The sequence below is a fragment of the Struthio camelus genome, chromosome 9 (genome assembly GCF_040807025.1).
Source record: "Struthio camelus isolate bStrCam1 chromosome 9, bStrCam1.hap1, whole genome shotgun sequence".
NCBI lineage: Eukaryota > Metazoa > Chordata > Aves > Struthioniformes > Struthionidae > Struthio > Struthio camelus.
In genome coordinates, this window is record NC_090950.1 from 22,423,006 (window position 1) to 22,446,173 (window position 23,168).

Below are 23,168 nucleotides of genomic sequence, written 5' to 3' on the forward strand. Positions count from 1 at the left end.
AAGAAAGCTCAGGCTATAAATTGCCAAGAACGAGGGACATTCAGAATATCCAGACTGTATTTCAGAAAAATGCTTTCTGAGACAAAGTCTTGTTTAGATGAGACATAGGGCTGTAAGAGTGTGAGTTTACGCATATATACTGTACCTGGGATGCTTCAAACTACATCAGACAAACACTGGGACTATCCAGCAGGAAGCAGCCTCCAGCGGCTATAGCGAACAGATTGAGGCAGATGCTACGGTTTTTTCCTTCTCTGCCTTCTGTACCCTTAAAGAGGCTTGCCAAACTTCCTACACTTGATTTAGCTGTTTATAGCCCCCATATGGAAGCCTGAAGAGGGGAGGAGATGTACTTTTCATATGCCTGTTTGATAGGCTTACTTCATGAAAAGAATGGGATACTGCCACCGAGCCCCAGCAGAGATGCTTACATTATTAATCTGCCCAGGGTGTTTTTAAAACTGTTTAAAAAGAGACTGTTTCTCAAAGTCTCTTACGTTACGTTTTCATAACGTAAATAACATTTTGCCCGCTTTGTTCTTGTCATAATGAGACAAATCGTTGACTCTGATGGAAAATTACGGCCAAGGATGTGAATGAACACACAGGATTTTCTACAGTGCACCACCAGCTGTTCCTTTAGCTCAGCTTACACATATGGCTCCACTAGACAGACTGCACCAGCAACTGCAGCCACAAAGTTTTTCTGCTTACCTGTCCTTGTGTTAGCACCATGATCCGATCAGAGCCCAGTACAGTATGCAGGCGGTGAGCAATTGTCAGCATAGTACAGTCTGCGAATGCCTCTCTGATAGTCTCCTGAATCAGTAAGTCAGTCTCTGTGTCCATAGCAGCTGTAGCTTCATCCAGTATCAAAATCTGAAAGCAGCAGATAATCCTGCCTGTTACTCCATAGTAACTCTTTCCCTCCTTGAACATAAAAATATGCAGAGTGGGAAGAATTACCACAACAAAGAGTTGCCAAAACTGGCAATCCTTACTGAACTGTAGTCAGAAAGGCAGTTTTCATAACACATCCTTTCAGTTTTCCTTATGCAATGCCTTCCACAAAGTTACCCTATGGATCACACTTGCATTTTATGGTCACATCCTGCAGCCATATAAGGCATTTGGGTTCCAACCTGGGCCTCAAGCTTCTGCCACTTTTGGTTTTACATTCAGTAAAATTTGTATTTGAGATTAAGCTGCCGATAAACTAGTCTGACATGGCTTCAGTGCCGACAGTTCCTTTTGGAATCAGTCAGTACTAGTTAGGCTTAACGGCTGCCTTAGTTTGGAAGGAATTACCTTTCCCCCCAGACTCAGATCTACATTGATTTGGAGTATTGTCTTGACAAAGCTCTTGGTGCTGTTGTTGAAGCTACGCTAGACTTATTTTGGGCAACTACTACAGAGCAAAACTAATTCCGGCTAAGCAGCCTGACTCGTCCCATGCGGTCCTTTAAGAGAGATGCAGATTGAATCTTAAAATACTATGGGGAACGTTTTTAAGAAAAAAGGATGGTTAACTCAGAGTCCTGACCAGTCTCAATCCAATTAAAAGTCCTTTTTCACTGAAGTTATTATTTGACTTCCACTCCTGAAACAATAAAAGTCTTTTTAACTTCACTGGCACAGAGCGGTCCCAAATTCCACTTGGAAACTGCATTTTAATGGAATACCAAGCAGAAGGAAAGTGCTTGGCTGACATTTACAAAAGGTGGAAGAAGGAAAGAATCTGATGCTCATCAGTATCGGGACAGACACTGCAGCTAAATCACTAGGCCTGTCTGACGTGCAATTATGAACACTAACAAGCAATATCTTTCTGATGGCAGGACGTTACAGCAGCTGGTAAGATGGCTACAGATGCCTTCCTGCCTCTTCTAAACCCTATACCTTCTCCTCTGAGTCGCGCTAACTTTTGGTGAGATTCCTCTGACAGAGGGAATTAATTCGGCACAGAAAGCAGGCTCTGCTCAGTGCTATCCCTTTGATATCACCAGCTCTTTCTGCCATCCATATACTCACCTTGCAGCGGCGCAGCAGAGCTCTAGCTATGCACAGTAACTGTCTCTCTCCAACTGAGAAGTTTTCCCCGTTTTCCATCACTTCCGATTCAAGTTTCATGGGCAGCTGGACAACCTGTGTGGAAAGCAGAGGGGAGAAGCTCAGAGCATTGCACAGGTTTTCTGCATCTCCACAGCATGAGACAAATAGTTGCTCTTCCTGCAAATCTGATTTTGCTCATGTTCCAAAATATCCACCACACTTTGTTGTCCATCTCACCCTTTCTCTGCTGGGGAAATTATTAGCAAGCAAATAACGCTAGAACAATAATACAACATTAGACTTGTTCAGTCGTAAGTACAAAACGTTCAATCCTTCAATAAAAAACAAAAAACCCCCAACAACTTTCTTACCGAGAGCAAAGAGCGAACCTGGTCCCTGCAGAAATTACAGCCTACGTTCTATAGCCACACCTGAAGCCCTATGTCATTCAACTTGCACAAAAAGAAGAGTTGGAAATGTCACGGCAGTAAGACTTGTTGCAGAGGGCAGGTATATCTGTCCTCACAAAGGAGGGATTTTAAGTTCAGTATGTGTGTTTGTGTACACTCATAAATGTAAATACGCATGCACACCTGTCTACCTACCTATCAACAAGGGCACATCCAGGAAAATACCACTTCTGAAATATCACAGACTTTAGGAGTCCCTGTGATGAAGCAACACCGTGCTATGCTAGGTGCTGAAAAAGTACATATCCAAAACATGGTATCTTCTCCAAAAAGTTCACAGTATCAGTATAAGCATAACCAGTGAGGGAGAAAGAAAGTGCAAAGAGCTTTATCTGAATGTCTCTGAAGTAGCTATCAATAGAACATACACGTTTGAAAGCCAAGACATAAACAAGTCTTACAGGGCGCATCATACTTACACATTCCTTCATGTGAGTCCTTTCCAAAGCATCCCAGATTTGTTCCTCACTGTATTGATTGAAAGGATCCAAGTTTGACCTAGAAGGGCAAGAAGAAAGCATAATCAGAACTTGTACTAGTTCAGCAACGAATGGCAAAACTGCAGTGGGCGTGCGTCCACACAGACAGCTCACTTCTAGCCCTCCACTGACAGGAGGACTTCCTTGCCAAGGAAATCGGATATCCCAGTACACTAGGGTTAAAGCAGCCAAATAGCAGAGTAGAGAAACGGAAGACAAAGATGCAAAAATATCAAGCAAGCTTAATGGAAAAGCAAAGGTTCCCTAGAGGATGATCACACCCACTTCTGCATTGGGTCAGCTAAACCATATACCTCTGCTTTTCTGTATCAAAATTGGAGAACAGAGGCAGACAGAGCATGGGCATTCAAGGGCTATGTCCAAATTAACACATCTCATCAGGCAAGTATTTGAGTTCAGTATGAGCTGGTAGCTCTCTCTGTCCTTCATGTTATTTTATGATCTCACTAACCTCACAGTGCCACTGAACAGCACAGGTTCCTGAGGAATTATTGAGAGTTTGCTGCGAAGATCTGCTAAACCAATGTCATTTATTTTCACTCCATCAATTTTAATGCACCCTCCAGACAGTTCAACCAGACGAAAGAGTGCCATTCCAAGAGATGATTTCCCTAAAAATGAGACAGAAAAAGATACTAGCCATAGCAGCCGAGAGAGATGAGATAGCATTTCAAAAGCATCAGGAGTAAGAAACGCTAGAAGTGTTTTAAAACATCATAAAGTTGATGGCAAACAATGTTGGTAAGTAATCCAGGTAGAAGTTTAAATACTGAACCCTTTCTCCTAAGCCATATTCATCGCTAATTTAGAAACTCCATTTTGAAGCTGATTTAAACCATCTCGCACGCTGGGTTTTTTGATGCTTTACGTTATAGATGTCCAAGACATCTTAAGAGTCACAAGCAGCTGACAGCACCTGTACGAACAGCTTTGAGGAAAGTCAGTTAAAGTGCAACAAGCATACCGTAGATAGAGTTCCGTGCTGATCAACAGCTTGGGATGTTAATTAAGTATTATAAGCATACTGGCTCAGGCATAGCAGGATTACCCTCCTCTTTGAATGGAAATTTGTTTCTTTTTATTGCTTATGAGGATCCTACTTGCATATATGCACGTGAACAGAATCCATCACTGACAGACTGCTGAACCATCCCTGGGCAGCTAACAATCAATTCAATCAATACTTTCAGACACTGAGAGAAAAACCACTATAACTGCCCAGCTCTGTTATCACTCTGTAAACGCAGCGGTTTAACTCTGCCCAGTATTTTTCCTCACCTGAGCCTGTCCGTCCCACAATGCCAATCTTTTCCTTTGGTTTGATGGTAAAGGACACTTTCTTCAGCACTAGAGGGAGGTTCTCTCGGTAACGCATCTCTGCATTTTCAAAAACAACTTCACCTTCCTGGGGCCAGTCCAGAGGAGGGGTTTTATTCTTAATTCGAGCGGGAGCTTCCAAGGAAAGAGTCTTTAAAACAAAAACAGAAGTCCAGTTTCCAGTAAACAAAACACCAGAGAGGAAAAATTATCAGCTGCGGCTTTCAGCAGGAGTTCTTCCCTGCAGAGTCGGCCCATGTCAGTGTAATGGCAGTTTGTGATGAGTAGCGTGGCTGGATGCTGGCCCAGTGAGTCAGAAGGGATTTCCCAATCTCTTACTGGTTTGCTGTTACCCTCAACACTGCTATTCCCCTCCTGTGGCTGTGATGACAACACTGGCCCTGATAACAATGTTTTTATGCAATACATTTTGAAATCTATCTTAAGTCAATTATTTATGGGCACAATTCTTTTGAGTTTGGGGGAGTTTCAAAGACTGAATGGCTTCTGGATGCACTAGCTCTGCAGTATTTCTATGTCTCGCTTGCTATACCATGCCACAGTCACATGTCTCGGGTCTGCTATGCATCCACATGACACGTTGCATTTTCACAGCAGTTGTTTTGTATCAGTGTTATCCTCCTCCTTCTCTCCCTCATTGTCCCCTGTCCTGCTGGCTCATCGAGTCAGCTTGGCTCCTTGCACAATTTGCTTTTGCAGTTACACTCTGACCTTTAGTAAGTTCCTTGCTAAGCAGTTCTCAGATTAAATGGGGGGGGGGGGGGGGGGAGAAAATCAAACATGCATCTTCAGCTTACTTAAAAAGAGTCAAGGTCACTTTCCCATATGTGGCACCAGCAGCCTCTGAGCGAAAAACAAATCCTAGCATGAGATTAGCTTTGAACACCTACAAAGCAAGCATCTCCAGCTGGATCTGGCCCGTTAACTCCTTTATAGTCACTATAAAGAAATTAGCACACTGTTTCATAATAAAATAGCTGTCTGGAGACCAAAATAAGAAAAATCATGGAAAGTGTTGCTTAATAAGTAAGCCACAGCCATAGATGGTAAAACTGTACAACTATAGATTTTGCCACTGAAGGCTTGGGAGTGATAAACATCATCGCTGCACAATGGGAGATACCAGGCAATATTTGCAAAACCACAGGTGTCACTTCTCATGGTCACAAAATCTTTTGTAAGTAGAAATTTTCCTCTTAGAGGCCCACAGGAGGATTTCAATAGTTGAGGGATAGGAGGGTGCTTAAAATTAAATTCATGTTTTATTCTCTATTACATGCACAGTCTAAAAAAAGGTCTGCAAATATCGACTACTGAAAAGCCCAGATTTACCAAACGGATACACCTCCCTCTGGAGTTGAGGAGTGTGTACACGAGGGAGGCTGAAAAGCTTTCCGCCTTACAGATCAGACCCATTTTATGGCTTCCTCCTGGCTAGACTTTCCCATGATACTCACTCTTTCCTTACTGAAGCCAGCTTTGTTCACCCACACCCAGTTCTGCACACACAAATCTTAGCCATGGACAAAGGGTTGGCAGATAACCAGGGTAACAGCAACTTGCTATGCAGTTAGCTTAGCACATTTATCACGTTCACAAACACAACACGCTAAGTAAAGGCTAACCTGACATGCCTTTTTAAAAATATAGAAATACATTATAGCAGACAGCTGCGTGAAAAGTAGACAACTCATTAGGATGAATCAGAATTCCACATAAAGCAAGTTAACACAGCTAACTGTACTTAAGCAAAGTAGTTCCATTCAGTTTGGAATTAAGTGAAAATGCCAGAACACCATCCCTTTATTGTAAAAGGCTGTATTTAATTCCCAGTTACCCCTTCCACACACAAACCCCACTCTTTCTCGAGAGTATCCACGAACTTTCAATATCCATATTTAACTTGAGTAATGTCAGGCAAAAACCTTGTCAGCTTAGTTACCAACCAAGCAACTCCTTTTCCATTTACCCTGTCAACGCCTATATACATACTTCATAAAACAAATCCACTCTACAGCGTTGCAAACACTTTTGCCTATAGTGTAAGATCAGAAGCACACTTTCTGTTTGAAGACAGACCACAGCCAACTTCCTTTTACCTTATGCCAGCAACATAAACAGTAGCAAGAAATTTTACAACAGGCAGTCGAATGCATCATTGTCGTACCTTGATGTAGTGATCAATCCTCTCCACTGAGGTGAAGCGAGCTTCTGTTTCTGAGGCAAGTCTGACTGTAAACTGGAATAACCCTGTTAACTGGGGCGATGAGAAGAAACAAACCAAAGTTGAGAGAGCTGTGATGGGATTTATTATTGTATAAAGAGACTAACTTAATCAGTACTTGATACAGCTTGGATGCCTTGATGCAAAGTAGTCTTTCATTAGAGCGCTTAAGTTTAATCCGCTTTAAAGCGATAATAATTTATGAATCATTTGAAAAGCCAGCAGCTTAGAACCGTTTCCCACAAGAAACAACTTAGACTATTGGCAATGCAAGTTTTGCAATTTCTCCTTATTACCACCAGGAGGCAGAAAAGGCCAAACAACAGATCTAAGCCGGGCATACTGAGCCCCAAAGCGTAAAAACTCACAGAGCTGAGGTACTGGATGTTGCGTGCTGTGCTGTGCTGTGCAGCTACATCACAAAGAATACACTAGAAGGCATTACGACATCCGCTTGGCAGACATCTAACGGACCATGAACTTAAACTCTGGAAACATCCAGGAAAAGTGTGCAACATGCTATAAAGAGCCTCACATGCTTCCTACTTCAGCATTTAGAAAGGAGTAGTTCCTCAAAATAACAACGTGAAGTACCTAGCTCCTCCTCATTTGTCCTGGACTGCTAGCAAAAGGTCCTGACCCTGAATCACTTTTTCCCCTGGCTACCAAAAAGATCTAAACGTATCTTTTTCTATCACAGTGCATTAAGGAAAGTTTCACTGGGGTCTTGATTAGTGTTAACTACATTAAATTGAGACATCATATATTACAGCATACAGATAAACTCACCTGCACAGCATACGAGATAGCTAGCCCAGCATAGGCAGGAGGAATCTGGCCATGCATTAAGACAATCATAAGGCCAGTGGTTGTAATGAGAGCAATGCTGATAATGTCCAGTCGTACAGCCAGCCAGCGCATTGCACAGCTGAACAGGTAAAACGGTGCCTGATTGTCATCTAGCAGCTCCTGATACCTGGAGCAAATACAGGAGATATTAGTAGACTGCCACAAGCCTGAAATTCTACGAATAGCAGAGCTGTTTTCACCTCTGCTCCAGTATCAGAATTTAGGGTAGAAAGACCAGTTGGTTTTTAGCAAAAAGTCTCAAGCCAAGGCCTAAAAGTATTTACAAACACTCTTGAATAATGTAGGATATCTAGTTATCTCAAACTCTCAGATATAAGTTTGTGTATAACAAGTTATTAGAGGTGAATTAGCATTTAGGGACATTACAGGCACTTTCACCACACAACCTACGCGAGATCTTCCTGAGGACGCCCAATAGCTACAAATTACTCCACATATAAAAGCAGCAGTGGAGTAGGAAGAGAATATGTGCTATTTTACACACAAGTGTAAAAATAAAGTTACAGTAAATGCAATAGGACACTAATTAAAACACATTAATAACCATTTGATTTACAATCCTGACCCTGCAGAGCTGAGAAAGTACATTTAAAAGAAGATGGCTTGAGAGATTTATAAAGCCAACAAACTAGCTTTTCTCATCCGGCAACACAGTTTCACACCAACCATTGTTGCACAAAAGGCCTGAAGGGCCTTAATACCCTAGCATCAGCTATGCTAATGGACTGCTATTTGCAACTCTGTAACCTTCTATCTAAGCTGCTGTGGCAGTTTTCCTGGCGTTCCCAAGCTATTTTTCTGATGACCTTGCACCTGCAAAACTCTGATACTGTTACAGCACATTCTCACGGGAAGCAACCACCACTGCCCTGAGAAACCTCTCACTTTCCTTCACTTCTTGTCTTGCAGATTTTAGTTTATACTAGGAAAAAAAAAGCACAATGCACAAGGTAGATCACAGTGACTTAAACACTTGATAAATACTATCCAGTTATACAGGTGCACAGAGACCTAACAGCTCATCAGTATGCAACACTGACGCTTAATTAGCATGCTCCAACAAAAACTAATAGCATTACAAGCAGAAACAATCAAAAAGGAGTTATGAGCAGGTCCTGATGAAAAAGTATATAGTAGTCAGAAAACCAGGACCAAAGAGTTGCCCTCATCATCACTACTTGCTGCACTGGAGAGAACCCCCAGAGGTCACTCATCTGAGACTCTGCCACTGCTCTTCCGGATCGGCCACTGGGGAGTTTTCCCTTCCCATTCCCTCTCTCCCTCTCCCTCTATTTTTCCCCCCAAAATAACTTTCACCATTAGAGTCGGTGTATGCTGTCAACTACAGAACCTGCTAATAAATCTTTCTGCAAATAAGCCTCTCACACACTGCTTTGTGCACCACTGCTCTTTGCTGAATATCTGGACTGACCTGTGCAGGAATTCCTGTCCTTTGTGATAGGCATGGATTGTGGAGAGACCCTGTATACTAGATGTAATGTGAGACAGAAATGGAGATTGTGTGATGTTGTCCAGACGCTTCAGCTCTCGAATAAAAACTCTGGAAGGAAAGAAACAGTTTTAAGCAACACGTACAGCCGTCATATGTAACCACAATATTGATGCACGTATACTTGAAGAACTACACGTCCCTACTAACAGATCAAAGTATCTCTACTTTTAGTTAAAGCAGTTGGTGGTACGCTTACCTAGACACGACATGCAGAACTGTGAACAGGACGACGAGGGGCCCCACTGCCACCAGGAACCAGGGAAAAACTCCAGAAATCACTCCCACACAGAAGAACACAAGGATGACGTTCTGGATGAACATTTCAGCTTGAAATGGCAAACGAACATCAACTGGAAAAGATGGAAGGAAAACAGGAAGGGGCTTGAGAAGAGAAAGCTAAAACAACCTATACAAAGCAATTTGGTCCAACAGTATAGCATCACTGACAAGGACAATAGCTCCTGATGGCTTATTTAAATGTGAAATGCACATTTTCATTAGGGGCGCTTTTAATCTTCTGAAATGCTAGCGATCTTTCTAATTACGCCCCTCGCAAGAAATCGCACTGACGCCTCTCTGACCTAATCACCAGCTTTACTGTGCATCAGCTTCACTGTGATACCCTAAGTTCTCCCCTGCATTAACTGCTAAGAGTCTGTGTGTAGCCTATAGGCATTAAAGTATATTTCTCCTTTAAGGGAACAGCCAGAGTCGGGATATCAGCTGCTTCCTAAAAGTGTAACCCTGGTATGTCCCATTCCTGCTTTGTCTATTTCAACTAAACGCTTGCAATGGATATAGGGTATCCTCACCCCAACGGTAAGGCTGTAGAACATTAGGAAGCTAACTGGGAGGTCCGAATGTGGGATTGTCTACCAATACAGTGGAAGACATACCCTCATCCATGTCTTTGGAAAATCTGTTGAGAATCCGTCCAGTCGGTGTAGTGTCAAAGAACTTCATGGGGCTACGCAGAATCCGTCGGAAGAGCTCATCATGCAGCCTTGAGGATGCTCTGAGAGTTCCCTGGTAGCACAGCAAACATTATACTATTACAAAAGGGTCTTTGCCTTCACATTACTGCCCCTCCCCTGAGCAACAAAACATTCCACTGATAGTCTCTCTTGAACTGTAAGTATAGCTCTTTTCTTGCATTCTGGGTTTCCAGGCAGCAGAAGGAAGCTATTCATTAATTCAAGCAGAGGTTTAACCGCAAACGCGACGCAGCCCCAAGAAGTGACTTGATGGCAATCTTGCAACCCACAACCTGACTTCCTCAGGTTCAGAAGTATCTCTGGGTGGTGACCCAAAGAACCACCACAATGACAGCCAGTTCTGGATACGCAGAAGTCGTGGGGAGGGGAAAGAGGGGGAGCAGAAGAAAAGCAATAGGTAGTGCTGGCACCTACCTTTACAAAGACAACGCCACGAACAGCTTTCAGGATCAACATGACTGCCATAGACAGAGCATAGATGCCAGCATAGTAATGCATGTGAGGGTTATCTTTCATACTGTTGCTTATGACAGTGTCATTTCCCAACGTCACAGTGGTGTTCTGTGGGAAATTCAAGGGTTCAGTGAATAGTTGAGTAAGACAAGGATTAAGCATGTACCCTTTACACTTGGTGGAATTTAACTGTTGCCCCTTCATTATTTTGTATACTTCTTTAAAGAAAGCACTTCACTTTTTAGTTTAAATTATGCATGAAAATTGGTTGCCATTCTTGAGTAACAGAACTCAAACATTCCAAATTTGAAATCCTGAAGTCCCTCAAAGAAGAGTGGTCTGCTATTCCCAGGTACAAACTAGGTTTTGTTAGGGCCATTTTTCTGTCTACGTACGCTTTGTTGATGTGACTTCTCACGCGAGTTTCAGTGAGTCTCACACTGTGTCCCATTACGCTAGCTACTGCAAAGACCCCAGAGGAAACACCGCTCCTGACTTAGATGCACGGCCCCTTTCATGCTTAATGCAGCTGCACACAAATTCAGTATTTAAGAACAGAATTGTGAACAGACCCAGACACTTTTCTCTACTTCTCTAACTTAGCAGCATTTACACCCTTTTTCACTTCTTTCACTTTAGTATATTAGACCCATCCTACTTTCCCTCAAAGATCTATGTGGTATTAGGGGAATTTCAGGATGGCTGGCAAATCACAGGTATTCCTTTCCTAAGGGACTGATGGTCCTATAAAAAGGTATCCCTGTCTCATGCTCACAGCCTCTGAACCCAGGGCAGCCCCAATGGCTCTCAAGTGGTGGGAGGCTTCTCTCCCACAAAACACTGCAGGCAAATTTGAGAACTGACGTTTCACTGTGCATCTTTTAGAGGAGACATCCTCCAAGTGGCAGGTGCTGGCTAGAATATGTTTGACATACAGCACGTGTGGGAAGGTGCCAGAATTCCAAAGGGCTCCTCAAAGCTGCATTAATACGATATGACCTTGTTTCAATTATTTCATACAACATTACTGCATAGCAAATCAATGCAGACCCGATGTGGCCCCAACTCTTCAAACTGCCATTAAGAACATACTAATTCCTATCTCCTCCTTCATTAATTCATTAGCCAGCTGGTTATTTAGCTTGATTACATAGCATTTTTCCTTGTGAAACTGTATCAGCTATTAAATCAGCCTTCCCCCTTTATGTAGAAAGGGTCAGTAAGGTCAGACCTGTGGTGTCTCCGACTCTGCATTCGGTCTTTAAATAGTGCCAGCAAATAGACACTGCAAAAGCAGAAGGCGCAAAATTTCCACAGTACGTGGATGTGGGACAATCAGCTCTACAATAAAGGTCATATCTTAACCTCTAGTAGTCAGAAATAGCTCAAATCCCAAAGCATGTTTTATCATTTTCCAAACTGCCTATGTTAACTGTTAAAACTCTGAATACTTTCAATATTCATATTGACTGCTCAACCCCTCTTTAAATTGTATTTCAGGTAAGTCGTCATTTCATTTAACAATCACATCAGATTATCCTGTATAATTTATCGTTCATAAATCTATGCCATTCACATCCACTGAACAGAACCACGTTTTTCCAGCATACACTTCAATGATCCATGAATATTTCAGAAAGCTTTCCCTAGCAGAGACACTTCACTTGAAGGTTTGTAGCCCTCGGCCTTTTTCCCAGAATATCTTTGAAAATACTACTGCAATAGGCACTTTCTTCCTCCAATTTCTGTGGTAGCAACAACTCTCTATTTGATTCCTGATCAAACTATATATGATTCCTGATTTTCCATCTCACTCCTATCCTTTCTTGTGCTCCTCTGAACAGTGCCAGATACTTGCATGCCACCGTTCCTATTTCACAGGACAATTAGCTTTGGATATGTTGTGCACTGTCTCCTTATCAAATACCGTTGCTATTTTCTGCCAGGAGCCCATAATTTTCTTTACCTAAACACTGTTAAACATTCTCATCTTTTTTTTTTCTTTTTTCTTTCTTTCTTTCTTTTTTTTTTTAAATCCTTCAGTATATTTAAGGATTCCATTGTTCATTTAAGCATTGCTGGCCACCTGTGCTTCATTACCCCTTCTCTGAGGGGTGGGTTTTTTTTTTTTTTTTTTTTGTTTGGACCTTTAAACACTTCAAGACTCACAATCAAAGCCACTAGAATGGGAAAAATCCCAAGGCATCCCAGATCATCCTTTTCTTCAAAGGAACTCCCACAAGTAATTTGACTTAAAGCCATATACTTTGACAAGAAAGAATATCCTGTTAGACGTAAAGGTCACATTCAAATAAAAGCAATCACTAAAATTAGTAATTCCTCAAATTAGTAATTCGAGCTTGTTGGCTCCTTTGACATTTTCCCTTCCTTTCTTAGACTAAGGCAAAGAACAAGAGGGCAGTATAAAACTGCATGAGCTGTTGCATCTTTCTTTTAAATGGAGCTCTCATGCTTGGAGATGAGCTTCTCTCTGGTGAGATTACCTCTTGGGGAGCCTTACAACTTGCTTACATTACAAAGTACCACTTGCTCCCATAGGACTGCTTGGGATTAGTGGCAGAGAGAAATCCCCTGGCCCCTTAGGCGTAAGAGAGTAGAAATGCTATTCATCTTACTCCACTGCCTTGCTTGATCCAGAAACTCAGCCACCAGTTGCTAAAAGCTGTGCTGCCCACATTCAGCACAAAGAGCGCCATGATGATGAGGAACGCAAAGGGGCCCCCAGCTGCCTGAATGTAGATGCCGTAAACAGACCAGGGGACAGAGCCTTTGCCTTTCTCTTCCAACTGCACCAATTGGCCTACAAAACAAAAGAGAAGGGAGAAGAAGTGAGGAAAGGAAAGTTTTTCCATGAGACTTCTGCAAGCTTGAGAACATCTGAGGGACTAAAGTAATTTCCACATTTTACAGGATAGTTTCAAAAACACAGCCGTTATTCAACATAGAATTCAATGGTTGAGAAATTTTTGCAAAAAGTCACATTTCATCAACAGGGTCATTTGCATCCTGGTAGTACTGAAAAAGCTTGGTCATCACAGACTCAAATACTAGGCTGGTATCAACTCCATCATCGCTTCTTTTAACCTCAAAGTTTAAAGTTAACATTAAATAGGGAGAACCCGAAGAAAGAGGTCAGACCTCCACATTCTTCGTACAAAAATGGCATGGCCTCCCTAGGACTCTGCAAGTGCCAAGCTATATACGCTGCCCTCTTAGGACAGGAGGGGAAGGTGGTATGGGAGATAAGCACAAAAGAATTTTTAGTACCCTATGGCATCTGACCTGTGCTAGCCTCATTAAAAACACCGTACAGGCACTCGTACTCTCTGACCACTGCCTGTGTGCTATCACACTGAGTGACCAAGACTTCAGGCAGCTTTTGAAACTTTGGGGGCACATTCATAATACACTTTGAAAGGAAGAAGTTTTGAGCTTATTGGGGTATAAGGTAATTAGAGCCAGAAATCTGATTACGTAGTTACCCTCTTCCTTCTTCACAACTTTCTCCTTCTTCACAGACCCTGCTTTGGTACTTTTATCCTGGGGTCTTTTCAGTGAACTGTTTGTGTTCTTCTTTATATTAATCTGTAGGAAAACAATGGCACTAAACATACTGGAATAATTTTTTTGGACATATTCATGTCTGAACTTAAACTTTTATAAGCTACCTTCTCAGGAGGACTAGTGTTCTCAATACCTGAGCATTTACATGAAGGATATTCATATGCCTGCTATTAGAGATGACTGCCAGCCCTGGTGGATTAAATTCTCCTCCTCTACTGACCTGGACTGCTATCAGTATGTACCGGCAGTGTTGCACGGCAATTCCAGGGTCAGTGACACTGTACACATACAGGTTGAAGGAATGCCACCCCCTACATAAAGATATAATCCCCCTTTGCAATAATAATTTACAATTTTATGAGTTTGCCCCCACCACACACACCTCCCCTCACGCTAGAACTCCTACCTCATATGAAGTGCTTCTCTCTTCCAAAGTCTAACTGTCATTGCTCCAAAAAGAGCTCAAGCTGTCTCTAAGGAGTTAGTTAACTTGGACTTCCAGAAATCAAATGCCCAAACTAAATGGCACACAATTATGTTCTAAATCTGGCCGTCCTCCCACAAATGGAGATTACTATCTGTTCAGTGACTGTCTAGATCAATTAATTGAACCCCCCTACACATCATCTTCCAGGTCATCTTCCCACCTTTTACGTCAGGAAGAGAGATCTTGCACATGGCAAACCACAGAGCCTCTAACTTCAACATCTCTTTCTTCTAATCCCACAGGGAATACAAATCAGTGTCCCTTCCATGCGTGGTAGCGCTTACAGAGAGTGAAGGTCAGCCAAGCATACTGGCTGGAAAACCTCACGTTAACTGTCATCACATTAATTTTAGAATGACAGGATTATAATCTTCATGCCTCCGAAAGGATATGCAGGGTAACGCATTACATTCCTTCACTTCTTTCACTAACATCTCCCAGGAAAAAAATCCTACCAAGCACCTTCTACCAGCATATTTACCACAACACCAGCTTTTCAGAAACTTTGATTTTCTATGTCTGTACTTATGAATAAGGAGCCTCTCACTTCCTACAAAATAAACCGCTGGTATGCCTTTTAATCTCTTACCAGGAGAAAACGTACACAACATTTAAGTGGAGAAAAAGTTCTAAAATCATCAAAAAAAGCAGCAAAGTTGCTAACTCCAAAAAATATCTGCAGGAAACAAGCAGGGGAAAGGTGGGAAAACAAAACTGTTGAAATTTTAAATGTATGTCCTACTGAATGGTTCTTTTTATTTTATAGTTCATTATTTACATTTTTTGCAATCATGAAAGGACGATCCACTGATTAAAATACTAAAACAAAAATCAAAGTTTGCATTTACAGCAATTGCTTCATAACAGAAGCAGTCTCAAGCAACAAGATTTTTTTCCCCCAAAACCCCACAAAAAATTATTTTCAGAGTCATATTTCCTACATACTGTTGCATATGACTTTTGGACAAGTTGTGTCACTTTTTCTGTGCCTCAGTAGTCACGTTATGTGAAAAAGAGGTAAAGAACCAGAAAGAACTTTGTCAGACAAAAGCTGGCCTGTGTGAGCTAATTTGAAGGCAAGTTAAAAAATGAGGTGTACACCGAAAGAGTGGAGAAGCTTTCTGCTCTGAGCATCACCAGAGCAAACGACACATTTATTTCACGTTCATTTCAGCTCGTTGGCAGAGTCGCTATCTCTATTACACATCCCTCAAATATAAATATGAACTGGCACTGCAAATAGAAAGGACTCACAAAGCACAGAATATTCTACTGGAAATCTATGGGTCAGATCAACATGGGAAGCCATTTTCCAGTCGTCTCCAAACTACATCATTTGGTTCGTCTCATTAGCAAAGTCAGAGTGCTTTAAAATGGAAAAACAAGTACCTCAATATGTGGTGTTTCTCCCAGCTGTAGGTTATTAAAAATGGTTGCATAGTCACCATTTAAATTCATCAGTTCCTCATGACTTCCTCGCTCAGTAATGCAGCCTTCTTTCATGAAAACCACCTCATCACAATCAACAAGATACTGGAGAAATGGCAGTGAGAACAAGCCTTTATCGTTATGTCCAATCATCAGACACATGCCCACATGAGCTTTTTCCATAATTGAAAGAGATTTGGTGGGGTAGAGGGAGGTGAAGTAGCTGACCTTCTAGGTAATAGACACCTGATTTTTAAAGGTCCTGCATTGACAAGAGGACCATGATTACTCTCATCCTATGTGCACATAAAGCATATAGGATTTGTCTTTGATAGAACATGCAAATGCACCATCTGTTACGGAAGACAGAATTCAGGATATTTAAACTTTGCGAATCCTGATATACCAATTAGTCATATTACTATGCATAGAAGATGGCAAAAAAATATCTTGAAATACATCACTGATATCAAATCTAAGCATTTGCAGATGTGATAAACCAACTTTATGGCAAAAAATGTTTTGAACAAGAGGTATTTGTATTTCTGATAAATTTTCTTTAGCCAAGTGTAGCCGTTCCCATCAGCCAAGTATGCACCAGTATCAACTAAAGAATCAGACTGTGCTCTGTGCATACTTGCAAACCTAGTTTGTAAATCTAAACCCTATATCCTATAGGGGAACAGGGTTGTGCTGTAACAGGTCAGAGCACAGAAATCTTCAGTATGAAAACAACTGACTAAAATAGCATTTCAGGAAACTCCAAGGAAAAGTATGAGAGATGTAGTAGTACCTGAAGCTGATGAGTGATGAAAAGGACAGTCTTTGCCTTCAGGTGCTTCCTTATTGCACTGTTAAAAATGTGATTTCCCACATGAGCATCTAAGGCACTAAGGGGATCATCAAGGATATAAATGCTCCTATCACTGTACAGTGCTCGAGCCAGACTGATTCTCTGACGTTGTCCTCCACTCAGGTTAGCCCCTCGTTCACCGATCTGCACAGATACACACCCATTGTTTTAGTTCTACAGCACCATGCAACACAGAAAATTCACTGAGCTTGTGAGGTGACTGAAATGAAACAGAACATACAATATTATATGCATTCTATAGTCTTAAGTGTCCACTTCTTTGTGAAATGTATTATATGATCAATAAATTCAAGGCTAATACGCATCAAATCTGACAGTAGCTTTCTGCTTATTTTATTTGTATTGTATTAACATCAGCCATGCTTTTCTTGGCTATTTTAAATCAAGCTTAAATAGGGCCTGTAAAGACAACTACATTTACAAAACAATGAAAAACTCTCTCAAACTATCAACATCCAAATCAAAAATACGACACAACTCAGTCTCAATAGTCCAGGCCTGCACTGATGAGCTCAAGAAGATGCAATAAGGCGTTCAGCAGCTTGGCTTATATGCATACCAGACTGATGTTCCCCTCACCCCAGTCTGGTTTGCCAAGCCAAAATCCTACTTTTCTCCATCCACTAGTTTATTACAAGCAAAATCTGTACCTCTGTCAGGTCCCCATTTGGAAGGATGGCTAGGTCAGGTCTCAGACAGCAACCATTCAACACAGTATTATATCTGAAGAACATGAGTTAGATCAGCAGTATTTTTTCCCCCCTCCCTCAAAGTGTCTAGTTGACACAGCATTATCTTATTTTTTTACATAAATATCAGTCATTCCAGTAGCCTAAAAGCAGGTGATCTGCCTTGGATTCCCAGGAAACTGAGGACAGCAATTTATTACCTACTTCTGGAATACCAGGAAGGTAAAGAGGCACATTCTTTCCAGAGCTAGCTAGCAAAGAGCCTAGGAAAGGCTCCCCACTGGGAGACGGCCACATGAAGTGCCAGTACATCGCCAACAGCAGTTGTATTTACAGAGGGCTAGGCCAGGACAGCAAGAGCAAATGACATGTCAGGGCTGTCCCGCAGCAGCTGCTACAAACAGAGGTCAGACCGTACTCCAAGTGACGTATAGCCCTCACTGCAAATGAGGGATGACACAAGCACTGGCAGCCATCAGTCACGGTGACCACACATAGGAGAGGTAGGCTCTTAAAGGAGACTCATTTGAGTCTTAAAGGCAGACTCTAAAGGAGAGGTAGGCTACATTAAATTTTCCTACATTTGGGCCAAGAATTACTAAGCTTTCACAAAAATCAGCAAACAGCGCTGACAAACCTTTCTTCATCATATTCCTTTCCAAAGAGAATGTTGTCTCTAAGCGTAGCATTGAGAATCCAGGCCTGCTGGGCCACGTAAGCAAATGTTCCACTTACTGCAATGCTACCCTCCAGCAGAGTCATCTGGAATAGAAGACAAAACCTTAGAACTATGCCATTCTATGTTTCAAATAGCCTTTCTTCTATAGGGTATAATGGGAATGGACTCATTTTTTCAAAATAAGGGAAATAGGAGATAGGAAAGAGAAGAGCATAAGTAGTCAAAACAGAATTTCTCACCTGTCCTAAAATAGCTGAAATAAGTGAAGTTTTTCCACTCCCCACACTGCCACAAATTCCAACCAGTTTTCCCTAGGCAGGACAAAAAAAAAAAAAAAAAAGAAAAAAGAAAAGGTACTCATTACTTACATTCCCATTCTGTTCAGAATTTGGACTACCTACAATATCTCAGAGGGGACAGTAAGACTTAATGCTAGCTGAAAAAGGACGCATCAAATTGAAAAAAAACCACCAGACTGAATCAATATTTTAACTCAAGAAAAATAAACAGTGAACACTAGCCCATTATGGGTTAAAACTAGGTGAACTCCACAGGTGAAAAGCAATGTGTTTTAAGATTAGTTTCCTCTGATTGAGCCTGGTACAGCTCCCAGAAAATGCTGCACTCAGCCCAAAGCAACAAGGCCTGTCTCAACAGAATGCATTGAGACACTCTCAAGAACCTGGTCCAAAGGCAAATTGTCCACTGCCTTCAGTGGACGAGAGCCCCAACTAAAAAAAATAATTTGTATTGACTTGATTAGGAGACAAATAAGGAGAAGACTGGAAAAACATAACAAATTCACAGATAACTGCCCAATCTTCTATTAAGAATAATCAGTCAGTGTGATAAGGAAAGATATAAAGACGGAAGGACTGAAAGAAAAGGGGAATTTAGGATATATGTATCCAGTAATACTTCCTGCCTGTAAGATGCAGCTTGCTAAGGATCAAAGAAAAGGTGAAATCCAACTACCTGAAGCATTTGTCTGCAATAAAATTAGTGGGTTGACACTCACCTTAAATAAACAGTAGATTCGAGGAGACTATTTTTATTCCTTTTGTAAAAAGGGTAAAGTGAATTAAAAGGGTATATAGTCATTTGTGGAACACATTGCTGGCCTCTCTCGTTTACAAGCTTTCCACCTCTGACAATGAATTGGCCTTTACATTTTCAAGTACCTGCGTACTCCTGTTTCAAGTCTACTTAATACTTTAAAAAATATATGCTACCCTCTCTTGAGAATTTAGACTACCCCTCTACTCACTGAGGGCACGAGACATTTTAACTACAAGTATCTTGGTAGCTGCATGGATTGCATTACTACAGGATCCAAGTGCCAGACTACAAAACTTCAGTATTAATAAAAAGATGGCACGTATGAAGTTCAATGCTTTTTCTTCAACATTTTACATGCTTTTACCCAACTTAAAAGCAGTCGGAGTCCTCTTTCCAACTTCTTGAAAAATCTCTCTGTATCCTTCTATTATACACAAATTCTCAGTGAAGAATTAACTACACGTTCCTCAATGAAAATCTACTGTTATGCTCCATTAGAACACCCAATCACCTAAAATACTCATCCAGAACATGGGTGAAACCCCACAAAATTATCAGATGGCTGCAGAAATAAATCCTCTACCGATATCTCTGTTGCTTTACTGATTCTTTAAGCTCGGGGTCATACAACGTATTGAGTGCTACAAACAGCAAAATCCTGAGTTAAATGCAACAGGGTGACAGCTATGTAACCTACAGTGCTTCACAGGCTGTTTACAGGGATTGTTTGCTAAAATGGCACTACTGTTCACATCAAGATCAGGTACTGCACCCTACTGCAGTTGCCATGGATATTACAGGAGCGCACAAACAGCAATAAGCTCCACTTCACGCAAAGACACACAGCTCTCTACTGCAAGGGACAGTCAAGACAGACAGCCTTTTGAGAGCCCAGATTAATTTCTCCTTTCTTCTCTTACCTTTTCTATCTCCAAGTCAATGTTGTAGAGAGTCCTCTGAAGCCGAAGGTTAACCAGGTGGATGATTTTGGTCTCCTCTTCAGGGCTAGGATGGTCATCACTGTCCACTAGAAGATGGCCCTTCTGCTCTGCCAGCACAGCTTGCTGTCCCTCATTCTGCAGCTTCATTTTCTCTTTCTTGCCCTTTGTGACCTTCTTGTCTTTTTTCACTCTGGGGGTCAACTTTGGTGAGCTCTGGACGCTGGCGTGGGAGAAGTCCCAAGCCAAGGTAGCATTTTTCACCTCTATCGCGGTATGAGGATTGGCTGGTTTTTTCTTTATCATATGAACCTCTTCCATTAGAAATAAACTCTGATAGGAGTTGTGAGAGAGGTGTAAAGATGAGACACCTGGTCAAGACTGGGAGACAAGCCTACGGCACACTCACGCAGCAAAACACATCAGGCTATACAGTGGGAGGAAGCTGAAGAGCAAAAGGTAGCTCATTAGTGTAAACTAACTCCAGGCCTGCTACGTGGCCCGGGCATTCCTGGATGTGGTGGAAGCACTTAGATACAGTAAGACTTTTAGAGAACTGCAATACTCCGCATGCTGTATGAGAGGGGCTTATTCTTCTAACACTGTTTGCGACTGCAGCTCTGTAATTTCCAGGCACAAAACATGAGCAGAATACATGGGTTGGAGAGCAGAGGTCACCAGGAGGGAAAGCGACCTACTTGCTCTGCTCACCAGCTCATTACAGAAGGAGATGGAACGACTTACTGCAGCCTCATGCGAAACAGGTACATTTGCTGCTGGAAAAAAGCAACCTGACACAAGTTTAGCTGACCAGTCTTGGACTGCATGACAATAATAATTAAGCCATCAAGTCCATCGTATCATGTTCTCCACCACATCCATCAGTATTTATAATCAACACAGATTAGGAAGAGATTTTTCACACAATTTAACTACAAAATAAAATTATTTCCATTTACATAACCCATTTTGAATTAAAAAGCCTTTTGTGGTTACAGATATCTCAAATCCCAGTCTTACTCTTGCAACTGGTATGCCTGAATCACACGTCCATAAGAAAGCTCATATTCATTCACAGAGCCAGAGAACCAGTTACATTTTTGTGACATTTAGGGTCCCCACTTTGTTTACAGTTTAAGACTGTAAACAGTATAACTTGTATTAAGGAGCATAACACAATTTCCCCTCTCCTCCTCTTCCCCCCCAAAAAACTCCTTTCAGTATATCTGGATTTAAGAAAGCCTGGTTTAGGGTGACTCACACAAAAGATTAAACAAACATGCTCAAAAGCAATGGGATCTCTCAAGCATTCTGCAGATTCCCTTCCTCTCATATCCAAACGTGTTTCAAGAATTCGTTAAATGGAATCCATATACCCGTCAATATTTGCACACAGGGACTCACTATCCTATCCGGAAATATCCCTGCAATGCACTATTGCCCCCAAGAGAAGGCAAAATAAAGGCCTGTCCTCTGAGTTCATACTAAATCCACATAGTATGTTTATTCACAGGGATTGAAGAACGAAATTGGAGTACTTGCGTCATCTGGGCTATAACGTTCTGCCCTAGATTCTGTTTAGTTGGATCACAACTGCATATTATGATCCATCTAGTCCAGTGTCCCATCTCTTATAGGGTTCAACCTCAAAACCCTGCAATCATTAAGCAAGAATATCTCGCTTCCCACACTAGTATTCTCTCAGACCTCTAATATTCCTTGATTGGATTTGTATCCCTTCTGCAAGATATAATAATCTGGAGTAGTAAGCATAAAGAAAAGTACTCCTCAGACATTAAAACACTGGCTTTAAAGCGACCCCTTAGCATCTACTATACGCATACAGCATGCCACACTGACTGCCACATAAGAGCACAAGGCTAAAGGACAGCTTACCTTAAATCTGTCAACAGAAACAGATGCCTCAGACAGAGACTTCACTGAGAAAGGTGTTACTTTTAGAGCAAAAGTCATTGAATTAAAGACAGTGACCACTGTGAATGCCTGAAAACAAGACAGGAAAGAGAATCACATTTGGTGGCAATACACCCACTAGCAATTCCAACCTTCTAAAGGTTAAGTTCTACCCATAGCAGCAATTCAAAGCCATGGAAAAGGTCCACAATTCAAGAATAGCCATTTCAAGACTGAACATATTCTGGGACAGCAGAAAGCAGCAGATCCATCCAACTCTTTCCCCAGTGCTTTGTAACAGACCACGAAAACAAGTCTTCAATGTTTGCAGGTCCACTGAAAACGGCAGACAGCAAAATTCCGCATTAGCCTATTACTTCTGAAAACTTGTGAGTTAAGACAGGATTTGAACACAAAGAGAGACAGATCTGTGCTGTTTGCATCCAAACACACTGCAAGACAGAAAACGTCCAGTAATCCCAATGTCCAATCCGAATAGCAACCAGGAGTGCTGGTTCACATTCAGCTCAAAACCTGTTCTGGGGAAGGTCAGGACTCAAACAGCACCGTGAAAGCTTGCTGCACAAAATGCAACACTAGATCTTCTGCTGTCACACCCATCAGACGTTCATTTTTGAGCGCCAGGCCACAAAACAAAGAACATGCTAAAGAGATCTCAAGTATCTTCATTAAGGCCTAACAGAAAAGCAACTGTACTAATATTGCAAATAATATTTTCAACATTGTGACAAGGTAACCAGTTACCTTACCTGAGCTGCTGTAAGATCGTAGCCAAGGATCATATGGACAGAAAACGTCACCACACTGGCAATAACTACAACTATGGGAGCCACACCCACAGTGATGCTCTGGAAGTAGCCCGCACGCTCTAAGATTTTACGTTCTTCCTCCCGAATTTCTAGAAATATAAATAGGGGCACCATGTTTGAAGTACGATTCAGACGGGTACATACACAGCAGACACTATCCACAGCACTAGAAACACCAAGAGAGGCCTAACTCTACGCTTTAGCATTTATCATGTTACATACTTCCCTGCAAGGACTACAGTAACAGAGGGGCAAATATAATTGTCTGTA

General features: G+C 41.6%; 1 protein-coding gene across 1 annotated transcript in view; it reads right to left on the reverse strand.

Annotated features, from left to right (window-relative positions):
- The window catches only part of ABCC5 (ATP binding cassette subfamily C member 5), a 78,578-nt gene that overhangs the window by 30,164 nt on the left and 25,246 nt on the right, over positions 1 to 23,168 (reverse strand). Inside the window, exons 9-29 of the mRNA XM_068954091.1 lie at positions 22,839 to 22,987; positions 22,051 to 22,158; positions 20,137 to 20,487; positions 18,397 to 18,468; positions 18,116 to 18,240; positions 17,440 to 17,512; positions 16,709 to 16,912; positions 15,877 to 16,020; positions 13,919 to 14,021; positions 13,052 to 13,236; positions 10,377 to 10,523; positions 9,864 to 9,993; positions 9,164 to 9,317; positions 8,887 to 9,015; positions 7,374 to 7,560; positions 6,528 to 6,617; positions 4,301 to 4,490; positions 3,474 to 3,633; positions 2,942 to 3,020; positions 2,032 to 2,145; positions 715 to 879 (exon numbers count right to left, since the gene is read on the reverse strand). Coding sequence (XP_068810192.1) covers positions 715 to 879; positions 2,032 to 2,145; positions 2,942 to 3,020; positions 3,474 to 3,633; positions 4,301 to 4,490; positions 6,528 to 6,617; positions 7,374 to 7,560; positions 8,887 to 9,015; positions 9,164 to 9,317; positions 9,864 to 9,993; positions 10,377 to 10,523; positions 13,052 to 13,236; positions 13,919 to 14,021; positions 15,877 to 16,020; positions 16,709 to 16,912; positions 17,440 to 17,512; positions 18,116 to 18,240; positions 18,397 to 18,468; positions 20,137 to 20,487; positions 22,051 to 22,158; positions 22,839 to 22,987 — 3,059 coding nt within the window. The remainder of the gene's footprint in view (positions 1 to 714; positions 880 to 2,031; positions 2,146 to 2,941; positions 3,021 to 3,473; positions 3,634 to 4,300; positions 4,491 to 6,527; positions 6,618 to 7,373; positions 7,561 to 8,886; positions 9,016 to 9,163; positions 9,318 to 9,863; positions 9,994 to 10,376; positions 10,524 to 13,051; positions 13,237 to 13,918; positions 14,022 to 15,876; positions 16,021 to 16,708; positions 16,913 to 17,439; positions 17,513 to 18,115; positions 18,241 to 18,396; positions 18,469 to 20,136; positions 20,488 to 22,050; positions 22,159 to 22,838; positions 22,988 to 23,168) is intronic.